General features: G+C 35.8%; 2 protein-coding genes across 3 annotated transcripts in view; one reads left to right on the forward strand and one right to left on the reverse strand.

The window, feature by feature from the left end:
• Nucleotides 1–501: 501 nt before the first annotated feature.
• LOC121410900 lies at nucleotides 502–11,146 on the reverse strand. Of its 2 annotated transcripts, none has more exons than XM_041603277.1 (7): nucleotides 10,791–11,146; nucleotides 7,845–8,080; nucleotides 7,039–7,185; nucleotides 6,164–6,296; nucleotides 3,214–3,385; nucleotides 2,047–2,203; nucleotides 502–1,519 (listed from the first exon to the last, which is right to left on the reverse strand). In XM_041603277.1, exons 1-7 carry the CDS (start codon nucleotides 10,976–10,978, stop codon nucleotides 813–815), a joined length of 1,740 nt encoding a protein of 579 aa, XP_041459211.1. In that variant the 5' UTR covers nucleotides 10,979–11,146; the 3' UTR covers nucleotides 502–812. The 2 variants fall into 2 exon arrangements, with proteins under 2 accessions (XP_041459211.1, XP_041459212.1); XM_041603278.1 differs by having other exon boundaries at nucleotides 1,350–1,442.
• A 268-nt stretch (nucleotides 11,147–11,414) lies between these two features.
• LOC121410901 (general transcription factor 3C polypeptide 1-like) overlaps nucleotides 11,415–20,323 on the forward strand; it is a 70,631-nt gene continuing 61,722 nt past the window's right edge. Inside the window, exons 1-5 of the mRNA XM_041603279.1 lie at nucleotides 11,415–11,588; nucleotides 14,016–14,109; nucleotides 15,326–15,537; nucleotides 19,134–19,279; nucleotides 19,623–19,863. Of these exons, the coding sequence (XP_041459213.1) occupies nucleotides 14,055–14,109; nucleotides 15,326–15,537; nucleotides 19,134–19,279; nucleotides 19,623–19,863 (654 nt within the window). The 5' untranslated portion in view covers nucleotides 11,415–11,588; nucleotides 14,016–14,054. The remainder of the gene's footprint in view (nucleotides 11,589–14,015; nucleotides 14,110–15,325; nucleotides 15,538–19,133; nucleotides 19,280–19,622; nucleotides 19,864–20,323) is intronic.

The raw sequence follows: 20,323 nt of genomic DNA on the forward strand, positions 1-20,323 counted from the left end.
CACCACATTGTTAGTCCAACGAATTGATTGAAAAACTTGCCAAAGAAGTTTGCACTTTAACAACATTGTTCAACATATCAACTTTTATTCCAAGTTGTGGGAAAATTTGTAATTGATTGAAATATATTTTGTTGTAGCAGGCCCAGATAATTAGATGAATAATAAAAACAAATTTAAGGTTGGTAGTGGGCTAAAAAAATAATTAAAATTCTTTTTTCCTATCAAAATAAGCAAGGGTTAGCTTTCAGAATACCAAATTTATGGGTTGAAAATAATGAATTTTGGGAGTAACTGGCATATCAATCAAGATAATCCAGTTTTTTCCTGATGTTTTTATTTAGATTTTTTTATTACTTCAAGGATTTTTTTCCGAAAAGCAATCTACATGTTTATTAAGTTCGATATGAATAAGGTATACACCAACACACTTCTTAGGAGTATCATTTGAAATTTGAGATTTTCAATTTCTAAATATATTTTGTGCCACTTTTGAATTTCGTCAATTTGTGATGAGACTTATATTTTTCAACTTCTTGGATTTTAATCTTCTAAGACTTCAAAGTTTGTGAGGGTTGACATGTATGATTAATAAAAACGGGAAACGTGGAATGTGCTGCATTTATCCCACTGCCAAATATTATCAACAAAGGTGAAAAGGAAAATAATCCACATATTTGAGTCAGAATTTTTCAACTGCTGAAGATAATTCTTATAATTATGTGTATCTCTATAATGTCATACTTGTAACACTTAAAAACTTTTCTTGAAAAACTTATTGCATATGAAATAAAATAGACATTTGTATACAGATGCTATTGCATATAGTTCCATTTGTAAACAAGCATCCTATCCCGTATCTCATTAGTCAATGTACATGTATTATCCATGGCAACTAAAGAATCTGTTAAGACAAAGAGCCAGTGACCTTCAAGGCCTTTGTGTGATAAAGAAAGGACGGGTTCGTGAACAAAAGAAATGTCTTCAGTCCTTAGATTATCTTCCCACCATTCGACAACATATTCCTTGTGAGGTGAAGAACTGGATCCTTGGTCATTCTTATATTCAGCCTGTTCAGAATCACTGCTTTCACTATCTTCAGTCTCATAATTGTCCACTTCAGTATCAAATTTGGTCCAAAGTGTATCACTCTCATCAATACCAAGTAACTTGGACATGTTTCTTTTATAGCTGTTGGCTTCATCAGTCACAGGTTCATATGTTGCTTGTCTGCACTTGTGGGCTGTAGACTCAGCATCAGGTTCAAAATTCTGCATCCTGTCTTCTCTATGGCTACATGTATGTGCCTGCTTTGCAGGATGGTCTGTTCTGTTTTCACTTTCTTCATTATCGTCTCCTCTTTTATGCAGTAGCAGACTACATTGTTTGTTGTTGATCATCATGATGCTTCCATCGTACAGAAGAACAAGAGCTTCAGCAGTTTCCTGTGGGTCCACAGAGCCAATACAATTCAACTTTGTACATTCTTCATTCAAGTAATAAAGGAAAATATCACTCGGTCCTGCAAGTAAAAAAAATTGGAAGACTACAAGTAGTTTATGTGTATAGCAGAAGCTGAGATCACATTTTGATAGCCTTTACAGAAATCTTTTCTATCTAAGTAAGCAAAGGAAGTCCAGTTATATTTACTGACCACAAATGCAAAACTACATTATGAGGCATGTTATGCAGTATTCATATCTAACAATGTATATCAAGGTCGTATTGTGACCAGATATTTAGCTTATCCATGATTGTAATTTCTATTTTTGAAGAAAAAGAATCACATTTTGACTATCTCATGATTACCTCTGGCATATAAAAATTGAAAATGAAATAATTGGAATGTAATTATTTGCAATGTGTCACATTTGTGGCCAGACACCCAGTCAAGTATTTTTTTTTTCAATTCAATTATTTTTATTGTCATGTTCAATTAAAAAACTTGAATTGTCATCACACTCTTAATAACAAAAAGTGCATAGGAACAGCAAAAAAAATAGTAATGAAAATACTCTTCAGACCATCAAGATGAATGAATTTACTTACCAATAGAGAAAGTGAAAGCAATCGTACTGCCAACCCACGACATAACTCCTATTGCCCTGTCATATCCACGTACTACATCATTGTTGGTACAGATTTCACAGTATTCTCCTTCAGCAATATCCCACATACTGAGTGTTGAATCTTCTACAATGAAGGCCTACAGAAATGTTTTTAAAAACACAGGAAAATAAGTTTCCTATCATGTTACTCTGGTCATGTTACAGGTCAATATATTATTTAACATAAATCATAAATTTGCAGCAATTTGCCCAAAATACACCATATATATCTTGTCCTGAAGTATGATCAACAATACTTGAAAGCTAAAGACATAAAGGGGGTCATCTTATCTCAAAATAGCAACACTTAATTGAGGATCTACAACACAATGTTTGAAAGTACTAAGCTGGGAGAGCAGATGCAATAACGTCTAAATGTGACATATGTGTGCTATGCCTACAGTATCCTCATTGTGACAACCTGGATATATGCTATCATATTGCTTGCTTGAGATTGTTGCATTCAGAGTGTACAAAAGGAGAAAATTAATAGTTTTACATCAAGTATAGTCCCATTTGTTTCCCTAGAGAAAAAATGAACTATTTTTCTGACCTCCCCCATAACACGTACAGCGATCAAGACACATACTGATGCACATGGCAGCTCAAGCCATTGTGTGCATCTCACTGGGTGCGCCTAGCACTAGGAGTTGAGGCTGCCTGCCATGCGATCTGCATATCCGAAAAAAAAAATCAAATTTTTTTCCTAAGATATTAACTTTTTTCTTTATATTTTCTTATTTGAATGTGATGAGGAATGATACAGGTGGAAGGGACATAAACAAATATACAATGACTCACTCTCGCAACAGGCTAAAACTATTCAGTCTCATGCAGGAACATCAACAGTACCATTCTCCTTCTCCGGAGAAGGGTACAATTGATGTTCAATTGATGTGAATAGTTTGAGCCAGATCCTGTCTTAGTATATTTGTTTACTGTATGTTTAATGAGCTCTGCTGATTACTTTCCAACCTTAAACATTACAATTAAGATTAAAACAGCAGCTGAATCGATGATTTTGATTTAAATTCAAGACAATTAATTATTAACTGGCCTTTAAGGAATATTTTGAGTGACTAAACAATACACATATTCACGACTTTACCTTATTTTCTGTGAGTTGCATAGCATAGACAGTTTCCAATGATCTTAGATGACAGGTCTGGATGTGATGTACAGACAGTTGTTTGGTCTCTTCATCATACCCTACTTTGAAAGCTTTAACTACAGGACCATCAGGTACTTCTTCTTGAATCAGGAAGGTATCATACCATGTACTAATGGGAGAAGAAAATGCAAACGAAGACAATTTTAACGTCAGATTAATGTCATGACATTTTCTTAAAGGGGAAGTTCACCCTGAAGAAAAGTTTGTTGTAAAAATAGCAGAAAAAATAATAAAAAATATTGGTGAAGGTTTGAGGAAAATCCGTCAATGATTAAGAAAGTTATTAGAATTCATAGTTTTGAATTTGTGACGTCATATGTGAGCAGCACTCCTACAAAGCAAATGGTAAAAAATCTTTGAAATGTCATTTTCTCAGAAAATTGAAAACGGTTTTTACTGTGCCTTTTGTATATCAATAGACAAATCATTTCACACCCGATCATAAATAGAAAACAAAATAAAGTCATCAGGAACCATACAAAATTTGAAATTCATTGATTTTTTACCATTCGCTATGTAGGAATGCTGCTCGCATATGACGTCACAAATCCAAAACTTTGAATTCTAATAACTTTCTTTAACGGATTTTCTTCAAACCTTCACCAATATTTTTTATTATTTTTTCTGCTATTTTTACAACAAACTTTTCTTCAGGGTGAACTTCCCCTTTCAGAACCTGCCCCAATTAGTGGGTTCGACTCTTCCTCTTTTAAAACTGAAAATTGATCGAGCAAAAAAAAAAAAAGAAAGGGTCCTCATTCACAATTGTTTGACATTTTGTTGCTTTGGAAAATTTGGGGGCCTGTGAACAATCAAATTTAACAAGGGGAATGCCTCTGGCCGTCTCACCTGCATCACGCAGTTCAATATAGCAGCAGTGCTGACTTTGAATACTACTCTAACTCGCACAAGATGTTCAGTGATACATGGTTACTCTTATGTCCACTTTTTATGAACTAGACCAATAAACTTACAGAGATATGATGGTTATTCAACAGATACACCCAATTCGGCCAAAGTTCATTGACCTTTGACCTTGGTCATGTGACCTGAAATGCGCACAGGATGTTCAGTGATACTTGATTACTCTAATGTCCAAGTTTAACAAACTAGACCAATAAACTTTCAAAGTTATGATGGTAATTCAACAGATACCCCCGATTCGGCCAAAGTTCATTGACCCTAAATGACCTTTGACCTTGATCACGTGACCTAAAACTCGAACAGGATGTTCAGTGATACTTGATTACTCTTATGTACAAGTTTCATGAATCAGATCCATAAACTTTCAAAGTTATGATGGTAATTCAACAGATACACCCAATTCGGCCATAGTTCATTGACCTTTGACCTTGGTCATGTGACCTGAAACGCGCACAGGATGTTCAGTGATACTTGATTACTCTAATGTCCAAGTTTAACGAACTAGACCAATAAACTTTCAAAGTTATGATGGTAATTCAACAGATACCCCCGATTCGGCCAAAGTTCATTGACCCTAAATGACCTTTGACCTTAATCATGAGACCTGAAACTTGCACAAAATTTTCAGTGATGCTTGATTACTATTATGTCTAAGTTTCATGAATCAGATCCATCTTTCAAAGTTATGATGGGAATTCAACAGATATCCCCAATTCGGCCAAAGTTCATTGACCCTAAATGACCTTTGACCTTGGTCATGTGACGTGAAACTCATGCAGGATGTTCAGTGATACTTGATTAACCTTATGTCCAAGTTTCATGAACTAGGTCCATATATTTTCTAAGTTATGATGACATTTCAAAAACTTAACCTCAGGTTAAGATTTCGATGTTGAATCCTCCAACATGGTCTAAGTTCATTGACCCTAAATGACCTTTGACCTTAGTCATGTGACATGAAACTCTAATAGGATGTTCAGTAATACTTGATTAACCTTATGGCCAAGTTTTATTAACTAGGTCCATATACTTTCTAAGTTATGACGTCATTTCAAAAACTTAACCTCAGGTTAAGATTTGATGTTGACGCCGCCGCCGCCGCCGTCGGAAAAGCGGCGCCTATAGTCTCACTTTGCTTCGCAGGTGAGACAAAAATGATATGCTAAGGAGATGAATAAATATTTCACTCTAGTGGTTGTCATGCTCAGCATTTCAATTTGGGAGGCTTGAGAACAATGCTAGGTAGAAATAAAATAGGAATAAGTATTTCACTCTAGGGGTTACCATACTCAGTGTATCAATAAGCCATGCCACAAAGTAAACATTTCATGAAACTCACTTGTTTTGATCAGATATCTATGTTCGAATTAATATCTTGCAAGATCGAGCCATCAACTCTTTCTCTTGTGCATAAACAAACCCAAGAAATGCTTTGTATTTCGAACAATAAAATATAGACTTTCATTTTCAAAGACAGTGAGGACAACCAGAAATTGATGGTGATATACTTTAAAAAATAAACTCGAACAATGATTTAACAAAACAAAAAATGGAGGTGTGTCAAGAATACACAGTATAGGATATGAGCATGAATAAGATCAGTAGGCCTACAAGCTTATTTCTTTTGCTAGAGTAAAAAATTCTGGCTATAAATAATTAGCAAGGAAAGGGTTAACTGCATTATTTCTCAGTAACTAGTATTTAGTGAACATCTCCTTTCTGAATATGCATAGAATTCATATCACTTGAGAAAAAAAGAGTCAATGTCACATGACCTCAATATATGAAATACCGAAAATTCAAAGCAAACTGTAGTATTTGAACATATTGTAATTCACGAGTGTTGAGCATTTTGAGAACTCACAAAAAATCAATCTTAAGAATGACATATTTTGTTCAGATACATAGTAGTGTTTATTTATTCATATCCCATTACAAATCAAAGCTACACATAATATCTTACCACATAGGCTGCATGACCATATTGCCGAGTATGACTGTCTCCTTCGTTTCCAATCCAACAAGAATTTCCACATGTTCTCTCATTAAAAGGATGGCCACTGCTTTTTCAACATTAGCTTCAAATTGGGTTTTTCCTGATAAACAAGAAAAGAAATGAGTACTAGTTCTCAACTTTGAATTTCTTGAAAAGAAGAGAAACAATATTTGATTCAACGGATATGACATGTGGAGAAAACTTTGTTTTATTTTTAGGTTGCATATCCCTGCTTTAGAATCTTTGGAAGGGGAGACTCTGACTTTTATTATTAGCATGGCTTTATTGGGCAGAGAGATGTTTGCTGACTCTGTAATCATAGTTAAATCATACTAAACAGATGGATCTAGTTAGCATTGACTGAGACTTTATGTCAGCATCAAGTTCAACATACTTTCTCATATCTGTCCTACAGGACAATTGAGGAACACAATTTATAAAGCTATGCATGGGAAAGCCTGCAAGTTCCTTGATAAATTATAAGAATGTATCGACCAAGAAGAAAACCTTACTGAATACACTTTTAATATGAAAACAAAATTCTGTGTCACAAATCCCCTATGGCCCTGAGACTTTGAAAAATGAAGCACTTGCCTTTCATATCTGCTCATCACACATGACTTGAAGGGTCAATTACATTATCGATATTGCAGAGAATTTGTTATATTCAAATAGAGCTACTGCCAAATCTTGCTAAAAATGATTCTGTCTGTTAAGTCAATTTCAACCCATTACAGTATTATATTTGTGGATAAGCCAGTTTAATTAGCCTGACTGGATATCACTTTCTGCCATTAATCAGAAATAATGCAAAAGTTGCCCTCACTCTCGCAAAGTATTACCTTCAACATTGAAAGGAAGAGAGATGCCTAATGCTTGGATGGCTGTAGCAGACGTAGTAAGAGTAGAGTGTTCTCTTATCATACAAGCTTCACTATGCATGTCATAAGCCAGTATGTGCCCTTGAATATAGCTATACACCACATCATCTGGATACAAGAGGAAACAAATGTGTTGTTACAAGCTTTAAGGCATGGTCACACCACTCAAGCGTTGTTGGAGCGGTCGTGGAGCGGTAGGGAGAGAGGGTCGAATTTCACTCACAAAATTGGGGAAAAAGTCGAAAACAAAAATTGAAAAAAAAACAAAACAAACAATCAAAGTCGAAAATGGTGAACGGTAGCGAGTGGTGATGATTTTTTTCTCTCCGTCCATGACCGCTCCAACAACGCTTGGGCGGTGTGACCAGGCCTTCATATTTCAAGTAGGATATTGGCAGGGGCATTTTTGCAATTTTGATAATGTTCAATGTGCTGTAATGGTCAACAAGATAAGTACTCCTATAAGCATCATGCCTAATTCAGAATTTTTTTGTTTTCATTTTCATTTCTTTATTCATTCTTATCATTTATTTGTATTTGTATTCATTTTTTATTTTGGAGGAAGGGAGTATGGGGCCTGGTGGGTGAAAGCCGTTCGTAAGTCAAGAGCGACTTTAAGAACGACTGGTCATCCTTTCTTGTGGTACATGATATGTTCATTTGTGGTTACTTAGCGCGTAATCAGTCACTATTAACTTACGAACAGCTTTATGAAACTGACCCCTGTTCTTATTAGATAGCTGGGCCAGAAATAAGGGTAAACATACCTGTGAAATAAGATGTGGTGCATCCTTGACCATACATGCCAGATGCCTTTGCTATGTCTTGCACAGGTTCAAGCTCTGCGACCAAGACCCTATTTCCTCTGAATAGCCGCCATCTTACATAGACATCTTTCCATTCTACTCCACTTCGGTATCCAGGCCTCAAAGGATGATTACACATCTGCAGCAGAGTGTACTTTGGAATCTCCTCAGTACATTTCCGGAACCAAATATCAGTTCTGCCAAGAGAAGATCAACATGATTTGTCTGATTCTGAGCTTGATCCAACCACATTGCCGTAAACAGTTATGGAAATCCCCCCCCCCTGAAAAAAAAAGGATGGGCTACCTTTCGATGATGTCACACACACTATTTCTTTTGTATTTTATCATATGAAATATAGCATATTTCAATTTTTCCTGATTATAATGTGAATGAAAAAATAAGATTGGTTCAATTCCTCAATATAACTTTACCTCAATCTATGCTTCCTTATTGTCAAATTTGAAGAAAAAAAATCTACAAAATAGATAATGGAAGTGCTCCATCATTGACTTTTCATTTTTGCATCTCATGTAAAAATGTGAAAAACTTTTATACCCCAACTTTTTCTTTAACATCACATTTTGATGACAATTTCAGCATTATGTTTGCTTTGTTTTTATCCATTTTGGAAATAGACAGTTGTATTGAAATAAGAATAATTAAACCTAACAAGTGGAATGCCTCTGGCCGTCTCACCTGCACCACGCAGTTCAATATAGCAGCAGTGATGACTTTGAATACTACTCTAACTCGCACAAGATGTTCAGTGATACATGGTTACTCTTATGTCCACTTTTTATGAACTAGACCAATAAACTTACAGAGATATGATGGTTATTCAACAAAAAACCCCAACATGGCCAAAGTTCATTGACCTTACATGACCTGTTACCTTGATCATGTGACCTGAAACTCGCACAGGATGTTCAGTGATACTTGATTACTCTAATGTCCAAGTTTAACAAACTAGACCAATAAACTTTCAAAGTTATGATGGTAATTCAACAGATACACCCAGTTCGGCCAAAGTTCATTGACCTTTGACCTTGGTCATGTGACCTGAAACGTGCACAGGATGTTCAGAGATACTTGATTACTATAATATCCAAGTTTAATGAACTAGACCAATAAACTTTCAAAGTTATGATGGTAATTCAACAGATACCCCCAATTCGGCCAAAGTTCATTGACCCTAAATGACCTTTGACCTTAATCATGAGACCTGAAACTTGCACAAAATGTTCAGTGATGCTTGATTACTATTATGTCCAAGTTTCATGAATCAGATCCATAAACTTTCAAAGTTATGATGGGAATTCAACAGATATCCGCAATTCGGCCAAAGTTCATTGACCCTACATGACCTTTGACCTTGGTCATGTGACATGAAACTCGTGCAGGATGTTCAGTGATACTTGATTAACCTTATGTCCAAGTTTCATGAACTAGGTCCATATATTTTCTAAGTTATGATGACATTTCAAAAACTTAACCTCAGGTTAAGATTTCGATGTTGATCCCTCCAACATGGTCTAAGTTCATTGACCCTAAATGACCTTTTACCTTGGTCATGTGACATGAAACTCTAAAAGGATGTTCAGTAATACTTGATTAACCTTATGGCCAAATTTTATTAACTAGGTCCATATACTTTCTAAGTTATGACGTCATTTCAAAAACTTAACCTCAGGTTAAGATTTGATATTGACGCCGCCGCCGCCGCCGTCGGAAAAGCGGCGCCTATAGTCTCACTCTGCTTCGCAGGTGAGACAAAAACCATCAATCTGAATATCAATTTTCTATTCATTCACATTTCTGTTAGAGGTCACGTCAAGCTGGTATATAACCAATTACCTTCTCCTTAAAAAAATGTAATTTCATCTTAATTCATTTAATTTAATTTTACTTTAATTTTGTTTCATTTCATCTTATCCTATTTTGTTTTACTTTAATTTTCTTTCATTTTATTCCATTCAATTTCATTTGATTTTAGTACTTAACTTTTCTTCACTTCATTATATTACTTAATTAGATATTCCTTTATTGTTACAGGGTATTTTTGTTTTGTTTGGGGGGGTGATAGCTTCTGTGCAGTACCCCCCCCCCCCCGAACCAACCATCATCCGGTAACCCCTGTGTGCACTTAATTTCTCTTGACCTAGAAAATATATGCTTGAATTTTGCACTAACAGAACACAAAGAAAGAACCATTATTAAATGCCCCAGCCCGAAACTCTTTAATTAGACTGTCTTGACTGTCAAGATGAGTAGATTGGCGCTGATTAGAGATTGGGAGACATGTGCCCTCTATGTTAGCTTTTGGGAAAGGGCACTTCCAAACAACAAGGTCCAATCTGGACTAAGACCAGCTATGCGTGAGATTTTCTGTGAATCTGAGTGAGATCACAGACATTGTGTACAATGTATATGGGGATAGGCTGTGATAGTTGCGTGAGAAAGAGATTTGAGGGGATGAACAAGAGTCAAAAATGCTTGAGTCTCACGCATAATGCATGAGACTTGGTAGCTCTGATGATGACACAAGTAAATTCTAATAATTTTTAAAAATATTTATTGGATTTTCCTCAAACCTGGCTTCAACAGTATATTTAATTTATTTTGCATTATTTTTTTTCTGGTATTTTTTAAAACAAACTCTTTGTCAGGGTGAACTCCCCTTTTGATAGACATTTTTTGGGTGTTGTATGTTGGATATCACTCAACACTGGTGGTTGTAGATTACAAGTGCTATTAAACACTAACACAGCTATGCCTCGACCACCACCACCACCATCACCACCTGCATGCACCCACTAATAAAGTTAGCCCCGACCACCTCCAGCATCAACCACTCATACATAGACTATTAAAACAGTGGCCATGTGCCTCTTTCCCTATACGTACTTGCTTGTTAACATTGTTAGTATTTGATTCCATTTTTGACAAACTGCATAGGCTCTCCCTATGGTTGTTGCAGAGAAATGATAAAATATCATCTCCAGTAGCTCATCAGGAAAAAGTGGCGTTGTCTCTGCAATTGTAAGATCGCTTTGTGACATCCGTTTATCATTAGGCCTATATTCTGTCTCCATGATTTGTGACTTGGTCCCTGGGAATTTTCATGATGATTAGAAGATGCTCAGCTCATCTCTCCCAATCTCCTGTCACACTCCCCCGGTCAAAATCGCAACATCAAAAGAGGGAGACCGTGATAAAGGCATGTGGGGTGGTGCAGTAGAGGATTGGATTTGGAGCTAGCTGCGGAGATCTCTCTGACGTAGTCTAAATCTAGACCTTTTAATCTATAAGTTTTATTTAATTGGGTGAAAATCAAATTAAAATGTTATATTTTATTAAAGTATCGAGAAAATGTACGCATTATTACTTTTTTCTAATAATATTTCTAGAATGAAGTCTTAGTGGACGCAATACAATTATTTTTCAAGACAAAACTGTTAATAAAATAGGTAATCAAGACTACGAAATGGTGAATCGATTTGAGGTCGGGCTCGAGCGCGGCTAGCTAGCGAGGTAGGTTTTCGTGGGTACTTTAACTCAAGCCTTGCAGCCTGCATGATGTTTCATTAATAATGCGAAATGGAGAGAAACCATAGTCCAGTCAACGGTTATATCTAGATTTATTCTGAATTCTGAGGGAGTGAGGAGTATAAGGAGCTTGGATCAGAGCGTAACTGAACTGAGGTGAGTCAGAATTGAACTTTGTTGTACAAATACGGCATAGTCGGTAATATGATAATATTGATATTGCACTTGCTCTGCAGAGAGGCAGATGGCATGCAGAGCTGAGCAATCCACACGGCGGGTCAGGCCGTAGCGCAGCTTGTTGCGGCTCCGCTCTGCCTCTACTACTAGTCTAGTAGAGGCAGAGTAAAAATCTTTGAATTATGCCGGGTTGAATACTAGTGCCCATACGGTACTAGGGCCTAGGCCTATACTATAGCTAGACTAACGTTAACCCAGGGAACGCGGGCGGGAGCCCAGGACCTTACATGCAATTGCATACTCACCTGACTAGCGTGAAGTATGGTCAAAATAATTCTCCAAATGAATAGTTAAAACAGAAATCAAGCACTTACCACGATTACCGTATATGGATGAAGGTCTAACGAGTGGCAGTTTCCTGACATCTGGGCACAAACTGGAACCTCAAAAAAACGAAAAGTTCTCTCCTATGTACCCAGTCTCGATCGGCCATTTTTGTTTTTATTACGATTCATAACAAAAATGGCCGATCGAGACAGGGGTAGAAGGAGAGAACTTTTCGTTCCCTGGGTTATAGCTAGACCAAAAAGCTTTGGTCTCTGAGTCTGTTGTTGGTTGTTCCGCTGAACTGCGTTGGCTCCACTCACCAAATACAGAGACTTCTAGCTCGATCTGTACTGGGCCAGGGGACTCAATCATCAATGGCCATATGTTTATTTATCATTAGATCTAAGTTCGGATAAAACAGGGAAGTGAAGTTGCGCAACAGCCAAGTAAGTCATTGTTTTTTCCACTTTTATTTTATATTTCCCCGCTTTGGTGCATTTCAGGCCAAAACGGAATAATAATATTTATTTTCTAACCCCTACAGTTCTTTTTGTAATATATTAATGAAATAAAGAAAAAATCGATAAGCTCCGTCGGGGGGAATTTTGCATTTATGATTTAAATCCCCCCAAAAGTAATGGTGAATGGTGGCTGAAAGATTGCAAGCCGTCTGTGTACGAGGAGAAATTAAAAAAAAACAATTACAAATGTTAAACTCCTCAAAGCAGACGGCTGCCAGCTGTCTACGCTCTAGCTAGCTGGTACCCATGGTAAGGTCAAAGGTCATTTTTAGGTCAACGTTAAAGTTTACATGCAAGACTCTCTTATGACACCTAACTCCACAACTGTAAGTCACTTTTCAACCAAACTTGGATGGTAGATGGACTTGGGGGACGTGCATGTTATGCTGCAGTCAGAGGTCACATGGTAAGGTCAAAGGTCATTTTCAGGTCAATGTTAAAGTTTAAATGCAAGACTCTTAACTCCGCAACTGTAAGCCGCTTTTCAACCAAACTTGGATGGTAGATGTACTCAGGCGATGTGCATGTTATGCTGCAGTCGGAGGTCACATGGTAAGGTCAAAGGTGATTTTCAGGTCAACATTAAAGTTTACGTGCAAGGCTCTTGTGACAAGTGTTATTCCATCCCATTCATATCTCAATGAAGTGTCGATATAATCCTCTTATGTGCCCTCACAAATCATGATATTTCTGGTTATTTTCATAAGTGGGCGAGACATAAAATTGCTTTTGCCTTGTTTTAAAATAATAATAACGGTTATTTATATGCGCTATACACAAAAAGTATCACAGCGCTTACAATTGTCAGAAATAAAATATAAATGTTAGTAACAAAAAGTATAGAATTATATAAAAATTGCATCAACTATTGGTGTTCTCAACTGCGCCAGATGAGGCCTGGTGGCGTCTCGCTTGCTGCTTCATTCACCAACAGTTGAAGGGACAAGCCTGGTCAGCACTCATTCACAGAAGCTATAGTATATCACTTGAGGCCACCAGGCCCCAGATGGGTTAGGCAAGTCAAACCAAACAGTGATAGCAAAAAATCATCAAAACAAATACATATTAAATAAATGAAAATAGAAAACTAGATATTTGGAAAAAGATTTGACTTGAGTTGTCGTTTAAAAGATGGTATGGTCAGAGTTGTTCCAACAAAAGAAGTCCTACACAAAAAATAAGCCCAAATTTCAAGATTTTGAGCGCTCTGGTAAGTACAAAGATTATCCCCAAGTTACTAATGGAAAATAAATTGCAACTGTATAGAAAAATGAGAAGTTTGGGTGACAAGGGTGATATTTTAATGAACTTTTTAATGTGTGCTGTAAACTGCATAGATCTACATGTAGATATCCCCACAGGCAGGGTGATTGCAGTGAACAAGTGGAGCTTCCCACTTTCATAGAGTACAAGTTAATGTGCTCAGAAATGTGAGAATTATCATTGTTTAATCAATGAATACAATGGGCCAGGAATGAATTTCCCCTCTGTTCTAACCCATGCAAATGTATTAATCCATACAGTTATTTTGTTTTCCTATATTTCTTTGTGTTATTAGATATTCATTGAGCAGTAATGGTCAACATATCATTTTGAAATGGATAACCTGGAAGATGCTGTTTTAGATGAAATAGCGCTTGAAGGTTTGAATGGTAAGCTTTGATATTCAGTAAAAGCGTTTTGCAGTTCCATGTAGTAGGTGGACATTTTCTAAACTTTTTTTTGCTCTCACAAATAAAGATAAATGCCAGTTGGAACTAATTGAAAATGAGTCCATACAAAATCCACTAAAATGCCTCCTTTAGTGTCTGTATTGATAAAGAATATGTGCCTAAGAATTCTAGAAGATATTGTATATAATTACTGCAGAAATGAGCAAAATACGCTTGGGAATTGAGTCAGATGTGTGGTATTTTTCCAATCAATAATAATACATTGTCCCACATGTGATCATCTGGTCGGCAATCTACAGTGTGACCTGCCTACAACTGTACTGTACATGCAGATTTCATGATTTCACAAAGTTCAATTTATGTAACTGTACCAGATCTAGATCGATGATAAAGTGACAATTGAGGCTTTACAGACTTTCTCATGAAGTCAGTGTTTACTGCAACTACATTCATCTATATTTAAGATTAAATTTGAGAAGTGAAAATTCATGTAGAACTTGTCAATGCAAAAGGGCTTACCTAAAGAAAGTTTTCCTAACAGGAGAATCCAAATCATACTAGACACAGATTTCAACCGAAATTTTTTGGGGCAGGTAAGATTTCCAAAAAAAAATGGTAGATATTAAAATATTTTTTGGTAATAAATTACTGATGGTAATCATAATACATGTAGCCCCTGTTCTAGAGTTTAGCCTTAGAAAGAAATTTATTCTTGGTAGGTCAAACTAATTTTACCTATGTTTAAGGTTTATACTGTATGTAATGCTTGACAGAGGGTAAGCTGATTAGAAAACTGTAACTTAAGGGAGGGGGGTCGAGAATCTAAATTTTATATACAAAGATAGAAGTTAGTTTTTAAGATTTGGTGATTTTTTTTCACAGTTTCTCCACAAGTATGATTACCGGTAACCATAACAAACAAAAATAGGCCTATGTAATTCATAGGGCTTTGGAATTTTCAGGTGTCAAAAATCCAAGTATTCTATTATATTTCAGTACAAAATAAGAAATGAATTGTGATGGTTGGCTAAATGTATCTCTTGCATACTGCCTGCATTGCAGCTTTGTGCATGATCTGCTTTTTTAAATTAACAAATTAAAGCAAAATCATTTTTTCTTCTGATTTTTATTTCTTTTGATTTCCATGTACCTATTTTAAAGATATTTCTAATGATGTCTTACACGATCTTAATAGGAGTGACTCTAGAAAGCTTATGGGATCTTTTGGAGCAGAGACTAGCTTCGTTTGATTTCAAGTGTGATGATTACATGAAGAACTTCATCTGGGAGGACTTACTTTGTCACCATGAAACTATTTCTTTCTACACCGTACCAGAAGAACTTTTACAGCTAAATGAAAATGATGTCAAGGAAAGGAGACCTTCTAGAAAGAAAGGACAACTGAAGGTAGAAATTAAGCTGCCTCCCTCAAATCATTTCCTCCCCCTTCTTCATTTTGTTTTGTGTTTATTTATTTTTGTGTAGAAAATGTGCTGATTTTCTAATTTAAAAAACATGATATATTACAGTCAGTCGGCAAGCCCTGAAAAAGTAGCTTCTTTTATCCAAGTGATATTCATGACTAGAGGGTTTTTGCATAGTTAATGAGCTTGGTGCGAACCAAAACACCTCTTTTTATTCGGCCATTACCTCTAAATATTGACCAAATTTCATGTTTTTGCTATCTTTGTAAAGAAGAAGAATCATTCTTTCATGTCATGTGTTTGGATTTTTATAGGGACAACTTTTGATTTAAAACATGAAACAAAATAATTTTTTCATGCAACAAATGTTGTTGTTTTCACACTTAATTTCTGTTTGAGCACAAATGATTTTTAGATCATGATAAAGCTGAAGATCTAAGCTTTAATATCATATGATTTTTATAAGATGTATTTTAGATGGGTCAGCAGCCAGCTTTTCATAGGTCAAGTACATTTATCAGCTCAAAAACAAGAATACTGCACTCTGATTGGTCATAGAAACCACACACCCACACAAATTCCAATGTTCCCTACACTGGGCCTCTGCAAGGTCACACTCACCATGTGGTAATCTCTTCAAATTAGCCGCGCCTGTTCTGAAAACCAGCCAATCAGAACTCTGGATTTTATGTTACTCAGAAATTTCAGAAATCTCGTCTTGCATCTTGAAGGAAAAAGCTGGCTGCTGACCCATCTAAAAGATGCCACATATCAAGTGGGACATTGTAAGAAAGTATAGAGTTTGAGCTTTCTGATGATATAAATAATGTTGGTGCCTAAAACGCAAAATGTTGCACAATTTGCAAGTGAAAACAGACGAAGAAAATTCTGTTTGATGCATCTTTTCGGGTGAAAAATTCACTTATTTATCAAAATATTTCATTCAAAAGAAATGACCAGTATAAAAGAGTAACATTTACTCTTGCCCATGGTACAAAATAATCAATATAACTCAAGGAGAAAGTGGTTAAATTCTTTGAGAAAGAAAGTCTCACAATTCACGAGATTTTGCAGGGACATGAATTCAGCCACAAGAGGACTTGGATAAATCTTGCTCATTTGCTCATTAACACAGGGGCTTGCCGACTGACTGATTAGAGAAGATCTGGGGCCGGACTTGCAACTGTGGTAACTTTGCCACTATGGCAACTTCCATGGAAACCTTGATTATGATTGGCTGCTGAGCCCTGTTACCATGGTAGCTGTCATTATTGCAAAGTTACAAGAGTTGCAAATCATTTTATGAAATGGGCCCCAGGTCATTGTCCCTTTATAGCTGTAGGCAGATGTTTATTCCTAAAGAGAGTTTACCTCCTGCAAAAAAGGGCATGATTAGTATCTGATCAGGGAATGTTAGTCTTGCAAAATGTATAGCACCTTTCCATGATAATTTGCCAAAATATTTTATGTTAGAAACAGAATAGTAATTCAACTATCAAAGTTCACGCAATATGTAAAGAGCAAATGAAAAATGAATAAAGAAAGATTGAATTAAATTGATAATAATAATAACAATAATAATGACTTAAACTTATATAGCGCTTTTCATGAAATAATATCAAAGCGCTTTACAATGTAGAACATACAAAATATACAAATTAGAAATAATTAAACTAAGAGAGAGAAAAAAAAATCAAGGACACTGAAAATTGGGCGATGTTGGATATGCTTTCTTCATGAGGTACGTTTTTAAATTTGATCGAAATGAAGTGATATTTGAGATGCAACGAAGGGAAGCTGGAAGAGTGTTCCAAAGACGTGGGGCAGAGCTTGAAAAGGACCTATCACCAAAAATTTTAGTTTTTCCTTTTTTGACTGTTACGAAACTTTGATTTGCAGAACGAAGGGACCTACTGGGAGTATATGCCTGGATCAATTCGAAGAGATATTTTGGAGCATGTCCATGAAGAGATTTGAATGTTAGGAGTAGAATTTTGAATTGTATACAGAATTTAATGGGGAGCCAGTGCAATTGTTTAAGAGTAGGGGTTATATGGTCATGTTTTTTAGTGAGGGAAACTAGACGGGCTGCAGAGTTTTGAATTCTCTGCAGCTTAGAAATATCCTTTTCTGGAATTCCATGGAGCAGGCTATTGCAACTGTCAAAAAGTGAACTAATGAATGAGGACTTCAGTAGATGACTTTGAGAGATATTTTCAAATTTTACCAATTTTTCTTAGGGCAAAGGATGCTTTACAACAGATGCTGTTGACATGGGGACGCATTGAAAAGTTTTTATCAAACAAAACACCTAAGTTAGTAACCGTTTTAGAGGGATGTATATGAACATTTGCAATTTGAATTGGAGGTAGCTCAGGGGTACGTCTACGATGGGAGGAGATATGCAGGACTTCCATCTTGTTATCGTTAAGGAGTAAATAGTTCACAGTCATCCAGGAACGAATGGCACCAAGACAATCTTCTAGTTTCTGCAACATTCGGAGAGCTTGTCCAGACTTGAATGAGATATATAATTGTGTGTCATCAGCATATATCATAGACGAGAAACCATAGGAATGAATAAGATCTTCCAACGGTGTCGTGTAGCATGTAAAGATTACAGGCCCGATAACCGAGCCTTGCGGCACCCCCCATTTAAGTAGAGTAGGATCAGATCGTGAGCCGTCAATGATCACCTGTTGATATCATCCAGTGATGTAAGAGTCAAACCACTTTGACTCTTTCTCTTTCTCTGCCTACAGTGCTTCCTAGAAATAAAACAAGAATGATCAATGATTTATAAAAACTTAAATTCAAATTTATTAGACAAATAAAAGAGCAGATATTGAACTTCCTATACAAATTATTTTCTTTTTACAAAGTGACTTTTTTATGTACATTGTTCATTTTGGTTTGACTCACTCATGTATGAATAAGTAATCTTCCAAATAATATCAGGTAAAAAGGAGTTTCTAAGCTTTACATTGATAGGTCATTTGCCTTTTATTATGGAGATTAAAGGGGAAGTTCACCCTGAAGAAAATTTTGTTTTAAAAATAGCAGAAAAATAGTAAAAAATATTGGCGAAGGTTTGAGGAAAATCCGTTAAAGAGTAAGAAAGTTATTAGAGTTCAAATTTTTGGATTTGTGACGTCATAAAAGAGCAGCTGCCCCATGTGTTATGTAATATAAAATGCATGAATTTCAAATTTTGTATGGTTCCTGATGACTTAATTTTGTTTTCTATTCATGATCGGGTGTGAAATGATTTGTCTATTGATATACAAAAGGTACAATGAAAACCATTTTCGATTTTCTGAGAAAATGACATTTCATTGATTTTTTGCCATTCGCTATGTAGGAATGCTGCTCGCATATGACGTCACAAATCAAATAATTGAAATTCTAATAACTTTTTAATTACTTGATGAATTTTTCTCAAACCTTCGGCAATATTTTTTATTATTTTTTCTGCTATTTTTACAATATTTTTTTGGTCAGGGTGAACTTCCCCTTTAAGCAGTGATAAATCATTCTTTTTTTTAGACTGACTGTGTATTTCTTGTTTGCATAATTAAGATCCAGCAGACAAGTGGACTGATAGAAGACCCGGTCAGAAAAGAGATGGGATACTGTCCATTCTACAAAGAGAGGCAAGATGTCACAGCAGAAATACGCAAAGATGCCAAGTCAGGTTCTCTCAGTCTACAGCAAGTTACAGAGAAGTGAGTGAACCTTCAATGTGAATTTGATCGTTAACCTACAGTATTGCCTTCTATAACCAGGTAGTTCATATGCAAAGCCCATGTGTCGTTTTCAGGCTAAGAATAGTATGTACAGAAATTTTTTTGTGTTTCTCATATTTTGTATGAGACTCCTATACAGAATATATTTTATTTTTCTTTGCATTTATTTGCATTACGTGGACATGACACTGAGAATGTCAATACTGTTGATATTAACATGTAACTCATTTAAAACCATTATCACTAAAAGATCATTTGTTTTTCCCCACTCTTTTTTAACTAAACGATTATTTGTTTTTGTTTTTTCCACCTGAAATATCAGATGGGGACATTGTTTGATGCTAGTTGCGAGTCAGGAAGCCCGACTACATGCTATTCTATCACCAGTCAGCAGTGTAGATTTACCCCTTAACACTACTTACTATTGCTGTTTGGAGATTGCTGGAAAGAACAGGTACCTAGGAGTATCTACACAGATTATCTCTACCAAGTTTGATGTTACCTTCTCATATGTCTTCCACATGTTCAAGAATTTGGTGAAGCTTGGTGTTATCACCAAAGAGGTATGTACATTGTAATACAAGGTTTTCTAGTACTATTCAACACATTACATTACAGTAATATTTTAAGTGCCATGCTTATTAAGTTTTTGTCTTTTTATTTGAATCAACTTTATGTTGGGGGTGAAGTTTTTCTTTTAATGAGGGGTCGAATATTGTTGCTGGATGAATAAAATTCATTAATCATATTTGAGAATCACAGAAACTTAGTCTATATGAAGTGAGTTGTTTTCATCATAGATATTTATAGAGTGATATTCTGCTTCTTCTCCATGGATTTTATTTTATTCCCTTTTCTAAATTTTAGAGGCAAGTTCCAATCTTGATCCATGAATAGGCCCTGTGCTGTGAGCTGGAAAATAATGAAACTAAATGGATCTAAGTGCTGCGCTTTTCAAGTTTAAACCCATTTTTGTCTTGCTTGCATAGCAGAGTCAAACTGTAGCTGCTGCTTTTCTGATGA

Source organism: Lytechinus variegatus, chromosome 3, assembly GCF_018143015.1.
Source record: "Lytechinus variegatus isolate NC3 chromosome 3, Lvar_3.0, whole genome shotgun sequence".
Lineage (NCBI taxonomy): Eukaryota > Metazoa > Echinodermata > Echinoidea > Temnopleuroida > Toxopneustidae > Lytechinus > Lytechinus variegatus.